The 22,973-nt window shown below is 38.6% G+C and overlaps 2 protein-coding genes across 2 annotated transcripts in view; both read right to left on the bottom strand.

Moving 5' to 3' along the window:
- Positions 1 to 19,107, bottom strand: part of llgl1 (LLGL scribble cell polarity complex component 1) — a 51,768-nt gene extending 32,661 nt beyond the window's left edge. The window contains exons 1-2 of the mRNA XM_073857080.1: positions 18,839 to 19,107; positions 17,495 to 17,592 (exon numbers count right to left, since the gene is read on the bottom strand). Coding sequence (XP_073713181.1) covers positions 17,495 to 17,592; positions 18,839 to 18,919 — 179 coding nt within the window. The 5' untranslated portion in view covers positions 18,920 to 19,107. The remainder of the gene's footprint in view (positions 1 to 17,494; positions 17,593 to 18,838) is intronic.
- Positions 19,108 to 19,315: 208 nt separating this feature from the next.
- myo15aa (myosin XVAa) overlaps positions 19,316 to 22,973 on the bottom strand; it is a 55,796-nt gene continuing 52,138 nt past the window's right edge. The window contains exons 62-65 of the mRNA XM_055191446.2: positions 22,812 to 22,945; positions 22,140 to 22,273; positions 19,942 to 20,082; positions 19,316 to 19,811 (exon numbers count right to left, since the gene is read on the bottom strand). Coding sequence (XP_055047421.2) covers positions 19,710 to 19,811; positions 19,942 to 20,082; positions 22,140 to 22,273; positions 22,812 to 22,945 — 511 coding nt within the window. The 3' untranslated portion in view covers positions 19,316 to 19,709. The remainder of the gene's footprint in view (positions 19,812 to 19,941; positions 20,083 to 22,139; positions 22,274 to 22,811; positions 22,946 to 22,973) is intronic.

Raw genomic sequence — 22,973 nt, 5'->3', positions numbered from 1 at the left:
TCACAATCGCCTAATCAAGCCTGTAATGTCTTACACAACCACGCTCTCAAACCTATGACGAACTGCCCTATTCTGAAGTCCCATCTCCATTATGTCACACAGGATCAAACATACTTCAGTGGGTTATTTGCAGAGGGTGCTAAAACAGTATATGCCTCAAAAACACTATGCACCAAGCTGGGAACCGTATGACATTAAATAAATCTTGCTTCCCTATAAAACCAAAACGTGCTTTCTCACTTCCATTTCTGCATTTGGCAGACGCTTCTATATAAATGTGCATTCAGTGCACTGCACTCACATTTGTGTTTGAGCGATTTACGGTTTTCTTCATAAAATCATCCTATATATATATTATACACATAATGTAAATAACATTCTGAGAAAAATAACTAAGATATCTTTAATATTGACTCATTTATTTTTTTCCATACTTGGCGTGAGGCAGTAAAACGATGCAAATCGCCAACAAGCTGAGCTTTCACATTGAGCGAACATGCTCTCTATGTGCTCCTTTATGCTTCCCCGATAGGTGGTGCTACTGCTCACCTGCCCACTAGGGAGCACCACTCACTATTCGGCTTGTCTACCTAATGTCTTTTGCCACTTAGAAGCATCATCCCTCAAATGTTATGGTTGGCATTAACATAGCGTGTGTCTCAATCAGCTCCTGAGGTCATGAATCAATAGATCGTGTACACTGGTTCAGGCACTGGTACTCTAGCTCACTAAACATTGGGACACTGTTTACTTATTTTCCTGTGACATTGACTGCACAAGTGGTATTTATCAATAACCAGCAAAATCAACCACTCTGACTTAATTTTTAAACACTTGTTAAAGTATATTATAGAAAAAAAAATCATTGTCTTGCGTATGGTGCATAAATTTAGAAAATATTACATTTAAATATTAATTAGATTGTCGCCCCTTCCAGTTTTGCAGTGCATGTTCATATTTAAACTTAATCAAAGTTTGTCTTTTCAAAAGTTCTGGCGCATTTTTTATCGAGTTGGGTCACACGATTTCAATTGGAGAACGTCAGAAAAGGTCACGTGATTACCGGTAAGGGAACACACTGTAGTGAACAAACTTCTAGTGCACTGTAAGAATTTTGCAATTGAGACAGCCCTTGATAGGGCCGACTCCCTGATCAGTGACCCGACTACTGAACAAGTAAGCTGATTGAGACGAAGGCCAAGTTTAATGTTTTAAAGGCCCACTAAAGTGCCCTGAAATATGCAGTATTATTTGATCTAGTGAATTCAGTTTAACTATTCTAAGAACCCTCCCCCTTTTTTTTTTACAAAAAACAAAAGCGTTTCATTTATAGCATAGTCCTACAAAGACGTACTGTAACAAAATCGCAGAGGGCGGGACGCTTCAGCATCTTAAGAGCATTTGATTGGACAGGAAATGTTATGTGAAGCTGAAATGCAGGGTGAGGTCATAAAAATCCGAAACTTTTTTTAGCGCATGTGCCAAACTGTAGGTTTTGAATGCTTATATATTTTGGTTGAAAAGATTATCGGTGTTTTGGACTATACCAGTTTATATTTATTCTTAAGCTTAACATATTTATACTAAAAATTATTTTAATTTCATGGGGACTTTAAATTTAAAGAAATATAACATAAGTACTTTTTATACTGTCTAATTTTAATATGAAAACCACAATGTGCATAATAATAATTTTAAGGAAATGATCATATCACTGCATAAAAGATTTAAATTTAACATTAGAATTGATGAATGGAAATGAGGAAAACTATCGACACAGGTAAAAAAAAATACAAACTTTCTTGCAGCACAAATAATTGCACGCAGTATAAAAGGCTTCACAGAGATCTATTGTTCTTATTTCAGCAAGCAATTACATCTCACATTCGCGTTGCTGCTTCACGTCCAGTGTGAAAAGGTCTTAAAGGTGTAGTGTGTAATTTTTAGAAGGACCTCTTGACAGAAATGCAAAATAATTTACAAAACTATATTATCAGGGGTGTATAAAGACCTTTTTATATTGAACCTTTATGTTTTTATTAACTTAGAATGAGACATTTTTATCTACATAAACAGAGGGTCCCCTTACGTGGAAGTCGCCATTTTGTGCCGCCATGTTTCTACAGAAGCCCTAAATGGACAAACTTTTTTTACTAAGTTGTCTGTCAATTACATGTTTTTCCGGTAGCGGCTACCGTAGCTTCTCTATGCGTTTCAAAAGCGAGGGGTGAGCAGTGTACTGAGCCATTGGTTGCAATTTGCAACATCATCCCTGGATGCCGCTAAAATTTACACACTGCACCTTTAAGGCCATGTCAAAAATTGAAATCAATATAACAAAACAATAAAAATCAAACCTTGATGCCCTAATCTCTCTTATCCTGGATTTTACAGAAAGGGTCACATTTAGTAGTTTAAAGGGCACCCATTTCATTGTTATTTTGTGAATTTGGTAATACAATGTTTTTGCGTAATTTATGATTCAAAACACATTGTTTTACAAACACCGTACATTTTCCACAGCTCCAGATTTCACTCTCTTCATGAAACGCACAGATTTGAAAAGCTTTGCGTCCCTGATTGGTCAGCTAATCTGTACGTTGTAATTGGCCTGAATACCTCTGATGTCAGCCGGAAATGTGACGCTCCTTACCATGTTTGAAAGATTCGCTCACTATGCAATGCTAACAGGAGTTAACTTACAGGCTGTGAGCCTGAAGCGCGAGGAATTATGATATAGTCGATCTTTACCACATCACCAATCCCAGAAAGTAAACTGTTGCCTACAATCCGTGTGTTTGTTGTAGTCCAAGAAAAGAGATTTACGTTGGAGATAGGGGTGGGCGATAAACCGGTAGACATGATTAACCGGTAGAAATTTGTCAACCGGTAGAGATTTTGGACTATCATCTCTATCGAGGTTACGCGCCCACGTCACGCTCCTGTGCGCATGGTCGCAAAAACGCAACGTTAGTACACGCATTTAAGCACTGCAGTTTTAAAACAAGCTATTTTAAGCCATTGAAACACAAACAAAAGATATATATGCGTGCGCTCTTTGAGGAGCGCGCAAGTCGCGCGACCGCTGCTCTTTCTGTCTGTGAGGAGCGCGCAAGTCACCCAACCGCTGCTCATTAAGCTCATGAGCATTTTTCCCACTTATTGGCCTTAAATACATAAATGCGTCAGAATTCCCGTCTTTGCAAGTATCCTCATAAAAACGACCATTTAGGTCTTAAAGGTCACGTTCTTCCTGATCCCATTTTTAAAACCCTAGTTAGTGTGTAATGTTGCTATAATAGCATAAATAATACCTGTAAAACGATAAAGCTCAAAGTTCACTGCCAGGTGATATATTTTCTTTAATAGAATTCCTCTTTCAAAGCCTACAACGAACGTCCAGTTTGGACTACAGCCCTCTACTTCCTGCTTTAATGACGTCAGTAAAACAGTTCGTTGACTAAACTCCGCCCACAGCTTTGGCTCAAATGGCTCTGCTAAGCTAAGCTGTGCGAATCACAACACATTAAACAAACTACACAATCAGAACTCGATACGCATTTCTATAGGAGGGACTTCACAGAACAAGGAAGACATCAGCCTGTTTTGAGGACAGTGAAAACAGCGCTATACAGATAAGTCAATTGTGTGAAAAATACCGCGTTTTTTTACACGTGAAACATGAACACATGTTATATTGCTCACTAAACACAATCAAAGCTTCAAAAACACAGAAAGAACGGGAGCTTTAAGAGAAAGTAAACAGCTAAACGAGAAAGCGCATGTGTAACAGATCCGGACTTTGGTCTTAAAGGGGAAGTTACCTAATTTTGCTCCTGTCTGTCACTCGTGTTAATCAAACAGCATTGAGAAAAAATCTCTCACTGCTCTTGACTTGATTAAATCACTTTTCTACCTTAAATAAAACATTTAAATACATACATACATAATTATTTATTATAATTTCTTTATCATTGACTGTTTATCTTCAGAGAGCTTGAGTTTTGCTTTTTATGCTTGAATACGTTTTTTGTGAGAATTATGAACATTTCTATGGTATTAAAGATTTTAATCTTATTAAAACAAAAAAACTCTACCGTGATACATATCGTTATCATGATATAAAATGAATCCTATCGTGATATAAATTTTTGGTCATATCGCCCTCCCCTAGTTGGAGACGATAACTCGCATCATTGTTTACTTTGGGGTTTGTACCTTTTGGATATCGTTAACGTGTACTACACACACTTACACACCAAAAGGAAATGTAAAAACGTGAATAGGACAATAGGTGCTCTTTAACAATATGTTCTCTAGAATTGAACAGATCTCTACCAGATGAGGTAAAGAAAAACTGGTCCACAGCCATCTCCTCTACGAATTCAGGATTACGTCATGCGCCTGCAGCAGAGAGATGAAGACAATGACAAAGAGGTGGTAGACATTGAACAGAAAAAAAGTAGTAAGAAAAAACCATCCTAGAACAAAGAAACAAAAAGGTATGTGAAGCATGCCAGGAGAGCAGGGTCTTTGCGGTGAGTGTGGGAATTAAACAGAAAAGAAACAGCTGCATGAATCTCTCACACTCAGCGCTGACTATTCTACACGTCATTAACAAAGAGGCCTGTCAGTTTCTCTCAAACTCTCCCTCAACAAAGTTAACTGTACAGTATATACAGAAAACATTTTTCTTTCAGGCCAACCAGTCCACCTCAGTGCATTGGTGCAGAGAGTAGGCATGGGCCGATTACCGGCTTCAAGGTATACCGAGGTTTTAAACAGTCAAGGTTTCAAAACCACTGAAATATTCTGTGATACCGTCTCCAAGGTATGAGCTGTGTTTATACAAAATTCATTAAATCATTAAGTCATGTGATTGATTTGATGTTTACATTTAATATACATTACAAAAATATTATATATTTTTTAAAAGCATATTATGATTTAAAGGCTTTAAATTTACCTGGCTTTTAAAAAATAACACATTTTAGTGTTGCAATGGCAATACCGTAACACCGTGAAACCGTGATATTTTTGCTAAAGGTTATCATACCGCCAGAATCTTATACCGGCCCATGCCTAGCAGAGAGATTAGAAACCATGAGATGGTGGCACTCATGCTTTTGTTGACATGGAGCAAAAAGAGATTTCCTGTTTGTGGTGAGCAGTTAGACGCTACCTGATTCTACACAACCCATGAGAGATCTTTGGCACACGTGTTAGTTGTCATCCCTGAGCGTTTTCATGAGCTATACCAACTAAGATGAGAGATCTTGACATCTTCACTCGTCTCTCACAGAAACACTCAGAATCCTGCTTGTAGTTTCTTCAGCTACAAGCCTCACATGAATACTATTGGACGTAATGAGTACAGACTCAGAACAGAACTTGATATTCCCAAAACTTGCCAAAGCACACACATTCAACTTAGCAGAGCTCAAAAACATTTAACATTTTATTCTATACAAGTGATCCTTGAAAATGTAACAAATCCAAGTTGTATTAGACGCCAACATGTATTCGATTTAAATTATTTTTACCCAGATGATCAAAGTTAAAGCCAGAAATAGAGGTTCTTGTAATGTAAAAACAAACAGAACTCAGCCAAAGCAAATCTAAAAACTTCACTGTAGTACCAAGTGTACATTCATTTGAAAAGAAAATGGTGTGTATTTTAATACAGCCTGGCCGTGAATGTAATAACTGCTCTTCTTTATTACATTTACATTTATTCATTACATTAAACAAACACCACTTACAAATGAGGAAATCGCAAGCAATGTTCTGCACAAAAAAAAGTTTTTAGATGCCATGTAACAATCAAAACTCTCATATTAGGTCCCAGACTGTGCTCACGTCTCAAGCCAAACCTTCTTTGAAGGCCTATACTGGTCATCTCTTCACATACTCCAAACAATGCTTCACAATTACTCATTCAAGTGCCAACAGCAAGTTAGTAAGGGATAATACAATTTCACGGTCTGAATAGAGACAAACAGCAGACACTGTGTCTAACGCAGTAATCGTCCTATATTGAAGAGACAAACTAAAAGTAATTATGGGGTTTTTACCCAACAATTGACGACCAGTCAAAATGGAATTAATAGCAGACACAAGTCAGACTATTAACACGAAATAAAAAAAATATAAGGTGTCCTTGCATTCTGATAGATCACTTATGACCCATCTAAAGTAATTTAAAGGAAAACACCACCGTTTTTCAATATTTTACTATGTTCTTACCTCAACTTAGATGATTACTACATAACTATCCTTTTTCAATGCGTGCACTTAATCTTTGTACAACACATTGTGAATGTGTTAGCATTTAGCCTAGCCCCATTTATTCCTTAAGATCCAAACAGGGATGAATTTAGAAGCCACCAAACACTTCCATGTTTTCCCCATTTAAAGACTGTTACACAAGCAGTGGTGTAGTGGTGTCTGGAGAAGTGGGTATACTTTTAATTTATGCCCCCAGTAGAAGTGGGTATACCCCATGCCATCAAATAAAGAGGTGGGTATACTCCGTATACCTGTGTATACCCTGCACTACACCACTGTACACAAGTATGGTGGCACAAATTAAAGCGAGAATGCGGCGTAGTCAGGAGTAATGATGTCACTGCGCGCCGAGGTCAAAGTGCTACAAACTATGCTCCTCCGCCATACAATATAGTTCTCATTTTATATCGGCTTAGAAAATGGCCACATTTTATTTTGTGCCACCATACTTTCTCGTGTAATTACTCATGTAACAGTCTTTAAATAGGGAAAACATGGAAGTGTTTGGTGGCTTCTAAATTTGGATCCTTAGGAATGAATGGGGCAAAGCTACATGCTAACATATTCACGACACGCTGTACAAAGATTAAGTGCACGCATTGAAAAAAGATAGGCATGTATTCATGTCTAAGTTGAGGTAAGAACATAGTAAAATATTGAAAAACTGTGGTGTTTTCCTTTAAATGATTTGTATCTTGAAACAAAACCACGTGCTTCCAAAGTTGTAAATGGTTGGCCATCCTTCTGACAACACTAAAGACAACACTAAAGACAACGCCTGCCCCGGCCTTTTGTATGTACGACAATTAAATAATTTAGCAATGTGGATTTGTCTGAAAAAACGGCACAGTCATTCTGTCAATTGCAGTATCATATATGAGATGAGCTTCTGTCACTCGGTATAACCACACCTGTTGCAAAAACTTGGATCAATCCCATTAATGAAAGTAGGCTTGCAAGCACAATATTTGTTGCTTAAACTGACATTTTGCGATTTTATTTTATTTATATTTTTCTGCCGTGTATGTTGCGATATGAGAAATAGTAGATGACTTAAAAAGATCTGTTTGAGATTAATTAACTACCTTCGATTATAGTATAGCTCACTGATTTCTCTATGGCATTTGAAATCATATACACTGACAAAGGCATCCGAAATAGTTTTTCTTTTGCTATATGACTTTTGCAGATGCACACATGGCGATGTCAATGCCGAAACTATATATTGTGCAGCCCTACATGGAATAAACTGTACATTTCATTTGCTTAAAAATTATCACCACGTTGGAGCCGACAGTTTCATGGGCAGCGCTTTACCATATGGGGCAACTGCGCCTCTGGCAACCTAAGTTTGATTCCCGGCTCGAGGTCTTGTGTTGATCCAGTTTCCCTCTCTCCACCCTACAGTTCATTTACCGAGGGGCAACCTTCCGATCTCTCTGATGAAGCCAATACGGAAGTGATTTAAACTGCAATTCATTGACTGGCCGCTAGAGGCTGGCTCCAAAAAAGGAGTCAATTCCCATAGACCTAAATGTTAAAATGGCCAACTTTATAGTAAAAAATGTGTTTACAGGCTGATACAAATAATTGTTTTTGGTCTATATAAATAATGTTGCCCTTCATGACAACTGTGGGGGGGGTTAATTTTTTTGTAACTCATCCGTTTAAAGGATAATTCCGGTATTCAACACCTTGAGTCTCATCTCTGGTGTGTTTTGGATGAACTACAATGATGGACACTAAAATTTTGACAATGGGTCGTGTCTTGACTTTTTGACTCGTTTAGAAGCGTCTCTTGACTGCTTCAGAATGGAAGTCAAGGGCCATGCACAAACATGTCATTAAAACAACACTTAAAGGAATAGTCTACTCATTTTCAATATTAAAATATGTTATTACCTTAACTAAGAATTGTTGATACATCCCTCTATCATCTGTGTGCGTGCACGTAAGCGTTGGAGCGCGCTGCGATGCTTCGATAGCATTTAGCTTAACCCCATTCATTCAATGGTACCATTTAGAGATAAAGTTAGAAGTGACCAAACACATAAACAGTTTTCCTATTTAAGACGAGTAGTTATACGAGCAAGTTTGGTGGTACAAAATAAAACGTAGCGCTTTTCTAAGCGGATTTAAAAGAGGAACTATATTTTATGGCGTAATAGCACTTTTAGGAGTACTTCGACTCGCCTGAAAAGTCCGCTCCCCTTCTCACTCTCATAATGGGAGAGGGAAGGTGTTACTGCGCCGAGTCGAAGTACTCCCAAAAGTGCTATTACGCCATAAAATATAGTTCCTCTTTTAAGTCCGCTTAGAATAGCCCTACGTTTTATTTTGTACCACCAAACTTGCTCGTATAACTACTCGTCTTAAATAGGAAAAACGTTGATGTGTTTGGTCACTTCTAACTTTATCTCTAAATGGTACCATTGAATGAATGGGGCTAAGCCAAATGCCATCGAAGCGTCGCAGCGCGCTCCAGCGCCCACGCGCACGCACACAGATGATAGAGGGATGCATCAACAACTCCCAGTCAAGGCAACAACATATTTCAACATTGAAAATGAGTAGACTATTCCTTTAATGTTCATTTTCAAAACTGTGCTACTCACGTTTGTGGTGTTCGTTGATGATTTGCTATAGTGGAACTATTTTGTAAGATACCTCACAACCGCGTATATACTTCCGCTCTATATTCGAGTCTGAAGCGTTAGCACACTCCCGACCACTTGATGGCGACAACCACTTTGCCGTACAAGGACGCAAGTACAGTTAATCTTCTTACACTATAGCCTTCTGATAGAAACCGAGCGAAACCGTGACGTCATCTTTTTAACAGACTATAATATTTATTTGTCAAAAACTATACCATCCTATTTAAAATAAAAGAAACTACAACTTTAAAAATAATCATCACGCAGCACACTCCGCTCTTTAAGATTTCTCCAGCACCCCTTACACTTTAAAAACTGCTGCCCTAAACTATAAAAATAAAAAGGTGCCAAAATTATTGACACACAGCAGATCCTGCTGCACTTTGGCTTGGTAAGCACTTCTAAAAACACGACCAGTGAACTTTGAGTTACCCATAGAGCGCATGGCCATTTTCAGTTCATGTCACAACACATTAGCCTGAGTACTGCGGTTTCTTCATCTGTTTGCTTATTTCCAAGTCAAGCATAAGAATTCATGAGCAAACTCTTTCACATCCATCAATCTGCTGCAATTTGTAATTAAACTGCGACCACTGACGTGGAAATGTTTCTCAGAATTCCACAAGGATTCTCCCCATTCTTGTTACTTGGTTTCCCAAAGGTCTATAGATTGCTTCAAAAACCTGAAGTGTGTTTCGGGGGGGACTGATTTAAGCCTCCTAGTGCGTCCATGAGGCACACAACAGAATATTAATGACTTGAGAGAAAAGATATGCAAAGGGACGTCAACAGACATCTAAACTTCCTTTAGCAGTGCTGTCTAAATCCATCAGAAAGACAGAACTTTTACCGCAGTTATGAATCTGTGAATGAATCTACGAAGGCATTCGAGTGTTTCCTCAGCTGTGTTCAATCAGAAGACGGGACACCCCCGTGTGGGAACATGAAACATGGTATCAGACGTTCATGAGGCAGTCTGCCAAACCAAAAGTTTTGATAAGCCCGTGCCTCCAGACCATACAAATATTTGAGATTTTGCAGTGGCATAAATGCAAACTCAATACAGAGTGGAAAAGACTTGATAGCTAGCATGATGGGACAAGACTCAATGCATTTAGATTCCCTAATGTAGAGCAACCGCATCTGAGCCAATAAAGGAAAAGATGGCTTTTTTACATTTTCAAATTATAATATATTAATTATACAAGCAACATACAGTAAATTATGTATGCAAGAGTTTATGGGAGATGTGTGCCAAGTCTTATTTGCGTTATCAGTTTCAGTTTGTCTTAGCCTTTGTGATAATGATATGAGACTCCTCTTTGAAGTCTCAGTCCAAGCCATAATTAGTATGGCAAATGAGCAACTCAGGACGCTAATGCCTTTGAAAAAGCGAGAAATGTATTAAAGGGATCGTTCACCCAAAAATAAACCTGGACATCATTTAATAACCCTTACCTTGCTTTTAACCAAGATGACTTTTCTTATAAGTTAATGAATATCCATGTGAATTCAATATAACGGCAGTAAATTACGACTCACTTTAAATATCCTGTTTTACAATTATCCAGAATTAAAGTCAATTAATGTCAACATAATGCAAGTACAAAGAACATGGCCACTTTTCCTAAATTAGTGATCAACTTACAGCATGCATGTTGCAAATTTCGCCATTGGGAAAGTATGCAGGCACTGTACACACACCAGAGGATTTTTGTAACCATGCATACTTTATACACATAGGTCACACATGCGTGTACAGGAGAATGTAATATGTAGCCCAGGAGCGGCATTGCATTTTGTCGCAATGCACATGCGTCAAACGCATTACACGTACGAGTCAAATAAATTATGCTTTGCAAGGCTGTGTGTGCAACCGTGCACATACATTCATGTGAATTAAAGGAAAACCGTCATTCAATATTTTACTATGTTCTTACCTCAACTTAGACTAATTAATACATACCCATTTTTTTCAATGAGTAGATTTTGTACAGTGCGTTGTGAATGTGTTAGCATTTAGCCTAGCCCCATTCATTCCCAAGGATCCAAAGGATGGCGGAAGAGCACTTAGTTTGCAGCACTTTGACCTCGGGCGCAGAAATATTGCTGAAAGTTTGAGTGAGAGGGGAAGTAGTCAGGAGTGATGATGTTACTGCGCGCCAAGGTCGAAGTGATCTTCCGCCATACAATATAGTTCTCTTTTTTTCCTTAAAAAAAACACAATCTACATGTTTTATTTTGTGCCACCATACTTTACTCGTGTAACTACTCATGTTAAAGTCTTTAAATCAGGAAACATGGAAGTGTTTGGTGGCTTCTAATTTCATCCCTGTTTGGATCCTAAGGAATGAATGAGGCTAAATGCTAACACATTCACGACGTGCTGTACAAAGATTAAGTGCACGCATTGAAAAAAGATAGGCATGTATTAATTCGTCCAAGTTGAGATAAGAACATAGTAAAATATTGAAAAATGGTGTTGTTTTCCTTTATACGTCAGGCTTTATTCTGGTTGTCCGTGTAAAAGATATAAACAAATGAGTAATCGCCCTCTCAGTAGCTAATAAAAGATGGATGACGTAAACTCCAGTGCCACACTCCCATTGGTAGTCAAATTAAAGTCGAACTTTTCTCAACTGTCACGTAGCTGGACACGCCCACTTTCTGTCCCCAACGGTCACTCTTGCTCGTGTCGCCAAAAGTTGGCACGCCTTCAATTGAAAGGAATGAGATCAGCCAAATGCCATTGCATTACGATCATTTACATTCATTATGATATCTTTGCATGAATGGCAGTTGTTAAAATTTGGCTTAAATAATGCAGATATTGACAAATAACGAAATCGTTCTGGTGGTAATAATCAAACGCAGAAGCACCCCAAAACGAATTCTGACATTTGAACAAAACAAACAGCCATGCAGACACTGCCAGTCACACAAGCACTTGATACAAAAATTTGAAGCACATCCTGATCACCAGCCTTCTCCAGCGGTGGCCCTGGAAACCATTTCAAAAGCCGTCTTTGAGACAAGACCCAGCAACAAAAGCGCTGAAGAATTTGCCATTACTGCAGAGGCTGAACTCAGGGCAGCGACACATAGGCCTACATTCTTTTGAGGAGTGAACCCAACACTTCCAACTGCTTCTCTGTCCCAGCAGTCTCATTACTTTCCACCCTGGCTTGCTAAAACCCTCATCTGTCCTCCCCTTCAGCTTTAAAATATAGTCCCTGTGCCGAAATTTGTGGTAGCAGAGACACATTTATGATCAGGCAAGCTCACATTACACCGAATGTTCACTAATCTAAAGCCAAAAAACAAAAAAGCCACAATGAACATCTCATTTAGACTTGAGAAGGTTAGCAAATGGTTTTGTAACACCACCAAATAAGCTGATTTAAAGGTCAAGCATCTAATTTAAGGCCTTGTAATGCCATCAAATTTTAAAGCTTCAGTCTTCCCCTCCTGCAATAGTTTGGATAAACAGGACGTCCCACCCCAAGCTCACTCATAACATTTGAAATAGGTTTTTATATATATACACTTTGAAAAGAGTGTTTACTCTTACAAATGATGTCCTAATAGTCGTCTCTGCCAACTTTGAACAGCTACAAACAAATCAATGGCATTGTTACTGGCTGCATCACAGAATAAACAAAACTATCAGAACTTATGTTAATGAATGAACTAGACAAACTATGATGACAGCACCATTGATCAATGATGTGCTTCAGACCGAGCCGCTCCCTTCTTAGACAATGCTGTGTATAACAACAGGATGACCGGGACTCCAGAGCCATGCAGATCACAGCACTCAAGTCTTTGATGTGCAAACCACACATCTGGAACTGGAATCAATCCAGATAAAATGAAGTTTATCAAACAACCAACAGCGGCATTCCAATTCCTCCGAGGGATAAAGCACTCACGACTTTATCAAACCACTCACCAGGAAGCGATGAAATGCTGGATAACTGTATCTTGTAAATGATTTGATTTATAAACAACAGTTTTTTTGTCATCTAACAGGATGTGGTTATTGATTAAGCCGGTGTTTACACACGGCTCTTAAATGGATGCAGAGGGCGAAAGTTTAGATTTCAAAGAGTAGACGGGGGGTGTAGTTTAAGAGGACCACGTAGGACTGGGCGGTATATCGAGTTTTTGGTAATATATCTGTATTTTTTCCTAGCAGGATATGGGATGAGACAATACCATCTATATCGGTATAGACTGATAATACTCTCCTTCTTTGTAACAAAAGCTCTGCCAGAAATGTACACGTCAGACGCATATTGTGCCGTTGTGTATTTCCAAATAAAAAGAAAACACTGTTTCCGAAGTTTATTTTTAGCATACGGTGTTTTAATAAAATCTTACTTGACTTGCATGTTAACATATGTAACTCTGGACCACAAAACCAGTAGCATGGGTATATTTGTAGCAATAGCCAACATAACATTGTATGGGTGAAATTTATAAATTTTTCTTCTATGCCAAAAATCATTAGGATATTAAGTAAAAATCAAGTTTCATGAACATATTTTGTACATTTCCTACTGTGTATATATATATTAAAACTTTATTTTTGTGAGCAGCTGCAGTTGCTAAGCATTTAATTTGGACACATTTAAAGATGATTTTCTCAATATTTTTTAGGGGTGCACCAATATATCGGCTGATGATGGATGCATCCGAAAACTCAAAGCAGTGACTCGTTGCCTCGCTGCCTCATGAGAAAATTACTTCGGAGGCATGAAGGCAGCTCAGAGAAAGACTTTCAAAAACACTTCAAAAGGCAGCGTGTTTGAAATATAAACAGAGAGCGCCTTTGTGATAACTAATCACCTATTTGAAAACTACAATAGTAATTTCTCGCTAGAAATGCAATTAAAAAGTGTAAAAAGTGAAAATCTACCTTTATTTACACTAAATTTGTGCTCCAGTCGCTTCCTTGGCCGCCATTTTATTTTTTCGAACTCGACCAGGCTGGACCAATCGCATTCTTATTGTACGCCCATGATTAGGAATCTCAGGAGACAGGAAGTAAATTTAACATTGAATTAGTACATGCCTTGATGCCTTCCTGCCTTGGAAAGCTGCCTCAGAAGGCAGCAATTTAGAGTTTACGGACACAGGCGATGCTTGCTATGCTTCTCAGTGAATTACAGTGAAATGCCGCTACATCCAAAAGCCAGGGGGCGCTCTCGTGCAGAAACTTAATATGCGCTGCAGACAAAGAACCATACACACGCCGCTCCAGGAAATGGCTTAAAGCAACACTATGTAGTTCCCATGTAAAAATGACTTACAGCTCCCCCATGGGGTTGAAAAACGCAACAGTGCCTGGTATCAGACACTCTTCTGCAGGCAGGGGGAGGGGCGGAGCTGTGTACCCTACCCTACCCTGCCTGCCACTTTCAGAGTGTGCTTGTAGCAGCTAGGAGGCTGCTCAGGTTGCAGCAACAGTACAATTTGTCCAGTTAAAAGTTGTTCTATCACTGAAATAATTTTACATTATAAATATAGACATTATTTAAAGGTAAAAAAAACTACATAGTGTTGCTTTAAAGAGTTGTGCACACCAAAACTTTTAAACGCAACTGAAAAGCCTGGAGGACGCCAAATGCCAGCTGTTTCTCAGCTGAGTGCCAGCTTTCTTTAGCTGAGCGCTTTGGTAGCTGTGATTCTTCAGCTGTGAGCCGGTTGGTTGCTGTGGTAATGTCCCGCCCCTCCTCCACTGTGATTGACGAGAGGAGGGTTTTACCTCAGGTTGAATCAATTTCAACTCTCGATGCACAGCACAGAGAACGGAAAAACCGCAGAGCGCCTGTTTTCACCGCGGAAGAAAACCGCTAGCTGCTGGCTTATTTGAAAAACGCAGAGCTTCCATTGAAAACAATTGAAAACATGCGCAGGCCGCGGGTGTAAAAGTTTTGGTGTACACGCCCCCTAAGGAAATATTTATATTGCTGTTCTTCAAACTTTTTCAGGTATTTTCATGATTATAAAGAATATGTATAATGATTATGTTTGCTTTTTCAAATGCATGTTATAAACGACTCAAACTAACAGTGATTTCAGATCGATAAGGACTTACTGATCTAAAGCCGTAGTCCATGAAATAGCAGTGATGAATAATGTCGGCTGTGCGATTCAGAATAGTTATCAACCACGTATCATTAGTGTATATCGGCATTTATCGATGCACCCCTTATTTTTTTTGCAATATTGTTGTATCCTAAAAAGCTATACAACAATCGAAAGCTTGTTTATTCAGCTTTTAGATGATGTATAAATCTCAATTTTAAAAAAAGCCCCTTATGACACATATACTCCACATAGCGGAAAATACAGAGATATTTAACATAATTGTCATTTGCCAAAATTACAGAGATGTGAATTTTGGCCAGTATCGCCCAGCCATTGGACCATTTAAAATCTATACCTACGTTCAGAATTAAGGAACGCAGGCTACTTTTGCAACATTTTGCACCCACTTATTATGTGACTGTTTATAAAAAAAAGGCTAAATTAATTCTATACCAATAAAAACGAATTATTAGTATTCTCAGCTCTGTGCATAACACATTTGACCATGCTAAAATCCAACAAGCGAATAAAACTGCTGTAAAAAATAAAAAAATAAAAGCAGCTTAGACCCAAGTCGCACAATTTTTTATTGACATCCTAAACCGAGAAACTCCACAAACAAAATGCCAAACCACCAAAGTCAATTAAGCTACCTTATAAAAGAAACCGTTCCATGAGGAAACGTCTCAACTGAACCTACAACACCCATAAAAAGATGGCGGATAAAAGGATTGGCCAAGCCGAAGGGAAAGTTACTCATCCTAAACCTGTACAAGTTTCTTTCTTTTGCTGAACATAAAAGAAGATATTTTGATAAATGACAGCACCCACTGACTTTGATAGAAGGAAAAAAATAACTTAAAAAAAAAAAATCAACAGAATAAATAAACTCATACAACACAGGAGTAAATTAGTAATGCATTTTAATTTTGAGAGAACTATTCCATTAATGCAAAATAGTTGTGAACATGCTATATTTCCAAATGTTATTCCAAGACTCCGAGATCATGGTTTACACAGTCTGATTCCTCTTGAAACTCAATCACTCCCCTTACAACACCCAATCAGAGTAAATGCTTGCAAGCCAAACTTCTCATTACTCTCTCATAACACCCCCTCTATTTACACCCAACCGGTCTCTGTCCTCTCTCCATCATGACTCTCCTTGTCTGATGGATGAAGTATTAGCTCCAAAGTGCTGACAGAAATTCACTCAGATCTCATGAATGGCAGGTTGTCAGTTCGGCCCCCCTCCGCAGCTCAACTCAGTGAGTCAAGACTGCAGACTATAGACCGTTTCAGCAGTAACAACATAAACAAGCGGCTGCACGTAACTTCCGGTAAAATCCGCTAAGAATAAATAACAACAAAGTCCTTTAAACGTAGTTTATTTATATAACAAGCAAAAAACAACACATATATTACCTAGGAAACCAATACATTTTTTTATTTTTGACGAGGCATTTGTTCAAGAGATCAGTTTAACAACTAGTTAGACCTTAAAAAAAATGAAACCGGAAGTAAGGTTAGGATCCAGACGTGTATCACGTGCGTCCGATGAAACCGTCTATACAAGCTCACAACTGGGCTGTGCCTGACACTACCAGCCTCCTGAGACCAGCCCTGACCACTGCTCAAAGACCTGTACTGTACAAACCATTATAAGCACCATCACACTACTCATCCTGTCATATCTCAGCCTACATCTCAGGAAAAAAGAAGCCAGAAAGGAAAACATCCAACATTCTTTAACATGCTGCTGGGCCCGTCTGACTCATCCAGTCCCAGTAGACTAGATAATAAGTGCTCACCAAGGGAATCTCAAACACTATATTCTGATAAGTGATTATCCTGCTAAACATTCCTCCTACCTGCTGAAGATTCAGGCCTGGACAGTGTCAACTACAAGAAGTTTTTTTAAACTGGCAAAGTAGGAAATGTAATAATACATAACAGTACAAATTACACGCCAGCTTGAATTTGAATAAGAGGGTTTCACCACAACACCATTTTCTCCAGCATAAAGTAGGCGTTTACTTCGTGAAAGTTGGACTGATGCACTTCATTTTGCTTAAATATTTGTAGCAAAGTAAGTTGTACCAGTTTACCAACTCACTGAAGGAAGAAACTATGATAAATACAAGATTGTCAGTCAGGGGCCGTGGGCGGGGCTTTAGCAGTACGACATCACATTGCTAAGAGAATCAAAACAGCATGCCTATCAGACTGCTTTGCTTTAATGGGAATTAAAAAAGTAATACATTTTTTTTCAACGTAGGGTTGTTGTGTTCACTGCCAACACACATTTATGTACAAACACCTTGTAAAAGTGGATTTTGTATAATAGGTGCCCTTTAATGACTTCACTATTGTTGTAAAATGTGAACAACAGTCGTCATAATAAACGATGAGAAGGTGTGTCCATTTCTGTAAAGTTTTCACAAAAAGGATACATTTTGATGGCTCCTGATTTGGTTCCAACAGCCATAATCTGCAGTTTTGGATCATAAGCCAGAGCACTTGGCTGATTTGGGAATCCATGTTCAACTGTCTGAGTAAAAGAGGAAAAGCAGCAATAGATCACTCGCTATGTAAAATACAATACATTTTTAGACACTATAAATTAACAAAAATAAAACGATAAAAATATTTAATCAACCTCTAATAAGACGTGATGCAATTAACAATACAGTAGATCTATTCAGGACAATCATGACAGGAAGAGGATTTCCTTGTTTAAACAAAAAACCATAACACAAGTCTACAAATAGCAAGGAAGGAAATCTAGCAGACTTGACAGGGAATGTCAAATTCATCTTCACACAAGCGATCAAAACGGATTTTTGTCAATTTAAAACATCACTTTGAATTAACACCGTGCAAAATTAAGCAAAACGGAGCCTTGAAGCTGACCGTAGGGTGTAGTTCACATTTTACAGGCAGACAAAGTGCGACATGATAAATAACAAGAGCATCCTGTGACATTACATACAGCGTCACAACACTTTATCGTAACGACACGACCACCTCCATTACACACCGCTGCTTTTAATTTCCTTAAACCATGTGTGACAAAACGTCTTATTTCCAACATGCTGCCACAAACCTAGCAGGAGGGCTGGAAATGTGTTTGATTTTGTGTTGTAAGAATGCAAGAGTTTGGTCATCAGTAATCAGAGCCTGTGTGTGTTTCTGGCAGGAGACCTAAAACATTATGATTTAAGAGTACAGGAGAACCTTACAATCACTGTACAAACAAACAGCTGCTACCAACCTGCTATTATTGTCAAATGTTACTTGTATAAAAGTGTAAGATTTGGTTTTTTGTTTGTGTTCTGAAATAAAAAAATATATATACTACTCGGACTGACTTTTCTAGACGTACTTTTAGATGAACTGAAGTTACATGAGAAAACTTTTTGAGGTCACTTGCACAAGACAACGCGCCCAGTTCAGTGAGCCCCCATTGATGAAGATGGATATCACACGCAAACAACTCAACAACTAATTTATCGTTGTCTCATATCACACAACTATATGAGCCGAATTTGTATTACAACAACGACAAAGACTGAAACATTCATGACACTGATTGTTTCCAACTACTTTGACGCGCTTTTGGCATGAAAACGCCGTTTTATCATTTGCATGTTAATCAAAAGCAATTTAACGTATGCATGTGTTAACAATAACCTGATTTCCCACCAAAACACGTTTGTATTCAATTTAACGCAACCCGAAACAGCATGCATGTTCAGATTCGGGGAGCCAGAGAAGAAGCTATAAGTCCCACATACCTTATTGAATGCAAACAGATCCTGCTTGATTTTTTCCCGATGAGGGTCGTTTCCCTGCCGTCTGAACCTAAACTTCATCATCCTGACGCCGTTACAGTGATGTAGCGGAAACCGCACCGTTATAGATCGATATAAATCCCGTTATGCGTTAATCGGTGCAGAGAAACAATGCAATCCCTCATGCAAACTCCGGTTTCTTTTGTATTCACTCCTCAAACCGACCGTGCAAGTTCTCTCAGCTCTGTGTTTATGCAGTTTGACCACAGGGTAAGTTCACACGAACCACGTCTTAAGAGGGCCAATCAGAGAGCAAGAATCTGTGACCAATTCGCGAAACCACGCCCATATTGATGATGCGTTTGGAAAACGCGGGCTGGATACCGTGTGGATTGGATTTTCTGGCATCATTTGCATTAAAAAAAAATTAATATTAATAGTTTTTGAAAACTAAAAATGTGAAAAAAAATTGTTTGTTTGTAGAATTTTATTTAAAATAAAGACTTCATATTAAAAATACATTCACTGTACTTTGGTACATTATACATGATATATACACATCATACTGTTATGCAAGTTAGTGCAAATCGATGAGCATGAGAAAATAACTTTAAACCCAGTGGCTAAAATATTTTTTTCTAACTTTTATAAAAATAAACTCTTAAACCAGAGGTAGTAATGATCCTGCTTTAAATCATGGTGCCATATGTTGAACCAAAATGAAATGCATGTTATATTAAAAGCTAATCCTGGAATTTGGCTTTGAATTACAGACAAACTTCACTATAAAAAATGACATGTCGTAGGGTTTAATTTTGTCTGATTACATATATTGCCATAAATCCGTAATAGATAACATATGTAAAAAGGAGTGTTAAAGCAAAGTTATTTCACTGGGAGGCAGGGTTAGTCTCTTCTCCCGTACTGAGATTAGATTCTCCATGTGCATGGCCACGACACGACACAGCTCAAGACTCTGTAAAGTCAAATGCACAGAAATTAGACCCACCCACATCAGCCCTGACAATAACAGTATTAGATATTATACAATATAACAATATTAGATAACACAATGATGTTGAAATGACGGTACTTTGAGCCCATACCTGGTCCAGCTGTAACTGTGTAATGCGTTGAGACATTAGGTCACCCAGCATTATCTCAACATATGGGTAACTGGAGCCAGCTGTTGGCCTTTGTGTTCGGGTGGACTGCACCTCTTTTAGAGGGAACTTTACCATTGGCTCCTGGAAAACATTGAAAACAGATGGGAGGTCAGAAATCTGATATATATATGAAAATACATGTAAAACAGATATGTATCTTCGTTTATTCAGTGGAAAAGATCAATGCAAGATGGCATTAGGGTGAAGATAATTTTTTTTAAATAATTTATCATTTTACCCAAAATTTGTGTGTGGTTTGTATTTTGTGCTTTTCAGAGAGTTTCAAAACATGTTGAAATAGTAATTGCTGGGTATGTGGAGCATCCCATGTCTGTCTGACTTATATCCCAGACAACAGACGACTCCGGGCCAGATGTGCACCGGATCTGCAACAGAGCTGCCGACTGTTGTCTGGTATGGAAGACTTAAAGGGGACCATATAGATAATTTTGTAGGTGTGAGCAAAAATGTGCCATTTTCGGTGTGTCCTTTAACATGCAAATGAGCTGATTTCTGCACTTAAAGGCAGTGCCGTGATGCAGATTAAGTGGACGTATTATCCCCTTCTGACATCACAAGGAGAGCTAAATGACCTATTTTTTCATACGCTTGCAGAGAATGGTTTACCAAAACTAAGCAACTGGGTTGTTCTTTTTCACATTTTCTAGGTTGATAGAATCACTGGGGACCCAACTATAACACTTAAACATGCAAAAAGTTAGATTTTCATGATATGTCCCCTTTAAGAGAAACAGCTGTGTTAAAGGCACAATATGTAATTTATGTCGCTAGAGGTGACAAAACAATAACATAGGCGAATGTGCATGAAATGATGGGATTTGTCGTCTTCACCTCAACTACACCTCAACTCTCAAATCTTGTTCATGCATTTATGGCATAAAGTTTTATATTTATTACTAGGGGTGCACCAATATATTGGCCGATGATGCTTGTTATGCTTCTCAATGAATTACAGTGAAATGCATCTACATCCAAAAGCCAGAGGGCGCTCTCGTGCAGAAACTCAATAAGCACTGCAGACGAAGAACCATACACACGCAGCTATGACACGCAGCTCCAGGCAGGCCCGGATTGGCCATAGGGAGGACTGGGAGAATTCTCGGTGGGCCGGTCTGTTTTTTTTTTTGTCCACGAGGGCCGGTGTTGTCATGCCGCCCGGTGGCAGGTTGCTATCCCTATGCTGCCAACACTCACAGCAGCCCCACTCATGTAATTTGCGGGTGAGAGATGTCCCCACCGCTTCATGCCCAATTTCATTGTGTTCCGAGTCCCGACCACTTACTGAAGAATTCTTGCATTAGGATCCATTAACATCTGTAAACGCATGGACAACGTAGGACGCGCCACTTTCTTCTGCTTTTTAAAGTGGTCGGCTGTAAACACGCGTTTTGTATCAGACGTGTCTGTATTTAAGTGTGCTTGCCGCGCGTCTTGATTTAAAATAAACTTGAGCGCGACTTGATACAAAAGGCTTCTAAAAGGAAAGTCTTACAAATCTTTTTTTTTTATTCAAGTCAAAGATGTAACAATGAATGGTCTATTGCAAGAGTAACAAAAATCTATTTGATGCAAGACCAGCATTTTTAGGGGGAAAAGTAATTTTCATATGAATATGAATAAAGTAAAACAAAATGTTAAACCTCCATTATATATCTTTTTTGACACAAGGTAGACCTATCTTACATTAATTTTCAATATACATGATCTAAGTTCTAAAAAATTAAACATTAGGATTTTTTTTTTCATTTGTTTCCCCCGGTATACTTGATAAATCTTGTGTATTGTTTATCAGTGGTTTCCAAACTTTTTCAACCCAACAGGTAATCTCAAGACCCACCATTTTAAAAAAAAGGAATATAGGGGAAAACACAAACACATTTGTTCCCTTTCAGTAGTTTTGGAATAAGTTTAATTGAATAATATTAAAATAGCCTACCTTATGGTAGAGCTGCATGTGAAAATGCAATATTAGTGCATCTGTATAAGTGACTAAAATGCATAACACTGTGCTAGTGATTTTTGGATATTTTAATAAATATTGTGAGTTTTAATCCTGAACTTTATCTATCCAGTGGTTTATTATTAACAAGGACCAGAAAACAAGAGGTTAAACTTACATGAGTGTCTTTGCTTAGAAAGTTCAGGCCGTTTTGATTGACAGCCAATATGCATGGGGTGTCAATAGCGCTGTTGCTGCTGCTCTGTATGTAGAAGAATGTCGAGCCAAACATTGGAAAAGCACTGACAAGCCCTGAGACACAAACACATGCATAACAATCAGCCTTGTGAATAAATGACACTATGGCTGCGTCCGAAAACTCTAAATTGCTGCCTTCTGAGGCAGCTTTCCAAGGCAGGAAGACATCAAGGCATGTCTGAATTCAATGTTAGGTTTACTTCCTGTCTCCTGAGATACCTATGCGTGGGCTTACAATAAGAATGTGATTGGTCGAGCCTGGTCAAGTTCGAAAAAATAAAATGGCGGGCAAGGAAGCGACTGGAGCACAAATTTAGTGTAAATGAAGGTAGATTTAACTTTTTACACCTTTTAAATGCATTTCTAGTTGCATTTGTAGTTTTCAAATATGTGATTAGTTATCACAAAGGCGCTCTCTGTTTATATTTCAAACACGCTGCCTTTGAAGTGTGTTCGAAAGTCTTTCTCTGAGCTGCCTTCATGCCTCCGAAGTCATTTCCTCATGAGGCAGCGAGGCAACGAGTCACTGCCTTGAGTTTTCGGACGCAGCCTATGTCTCCATATCAGCTCAACATCTAAATCAACTCCTCACCCAGGAATTGAGCTCTGGCCTGATGGGGACTGAGGGGCTGCACCTGCTGCATATGCTGGGTCACCATGTTCAGCCACTGCTGGGCCCTCTGAAGCCCAAAGAGCTGAGTGGGAATATACTCCTGAACCTCATGACTGATGGTAAAATACAACCGCAGGTCAG

This window comes from Misgurnus anguillicaudatus, chromosome 19 (genome assembly GCF_027580225.2).
Source record: "Misgurnus anguillicaudatus chromosome 19, ASM2758022v2, whole genome shotgun sequence".
NCBI lineage: Eukaryota > Metazoa > Chordata > Actinopteri > Cypriniformes > Cobitidae > Misgurnus > Misgurnus anguillicaudatus.
The sequence above is the reverse complement of the archived record's forward strand: the minus strand, read 5'-3'. Positions and strand labels throughout refer to the sequence as shown.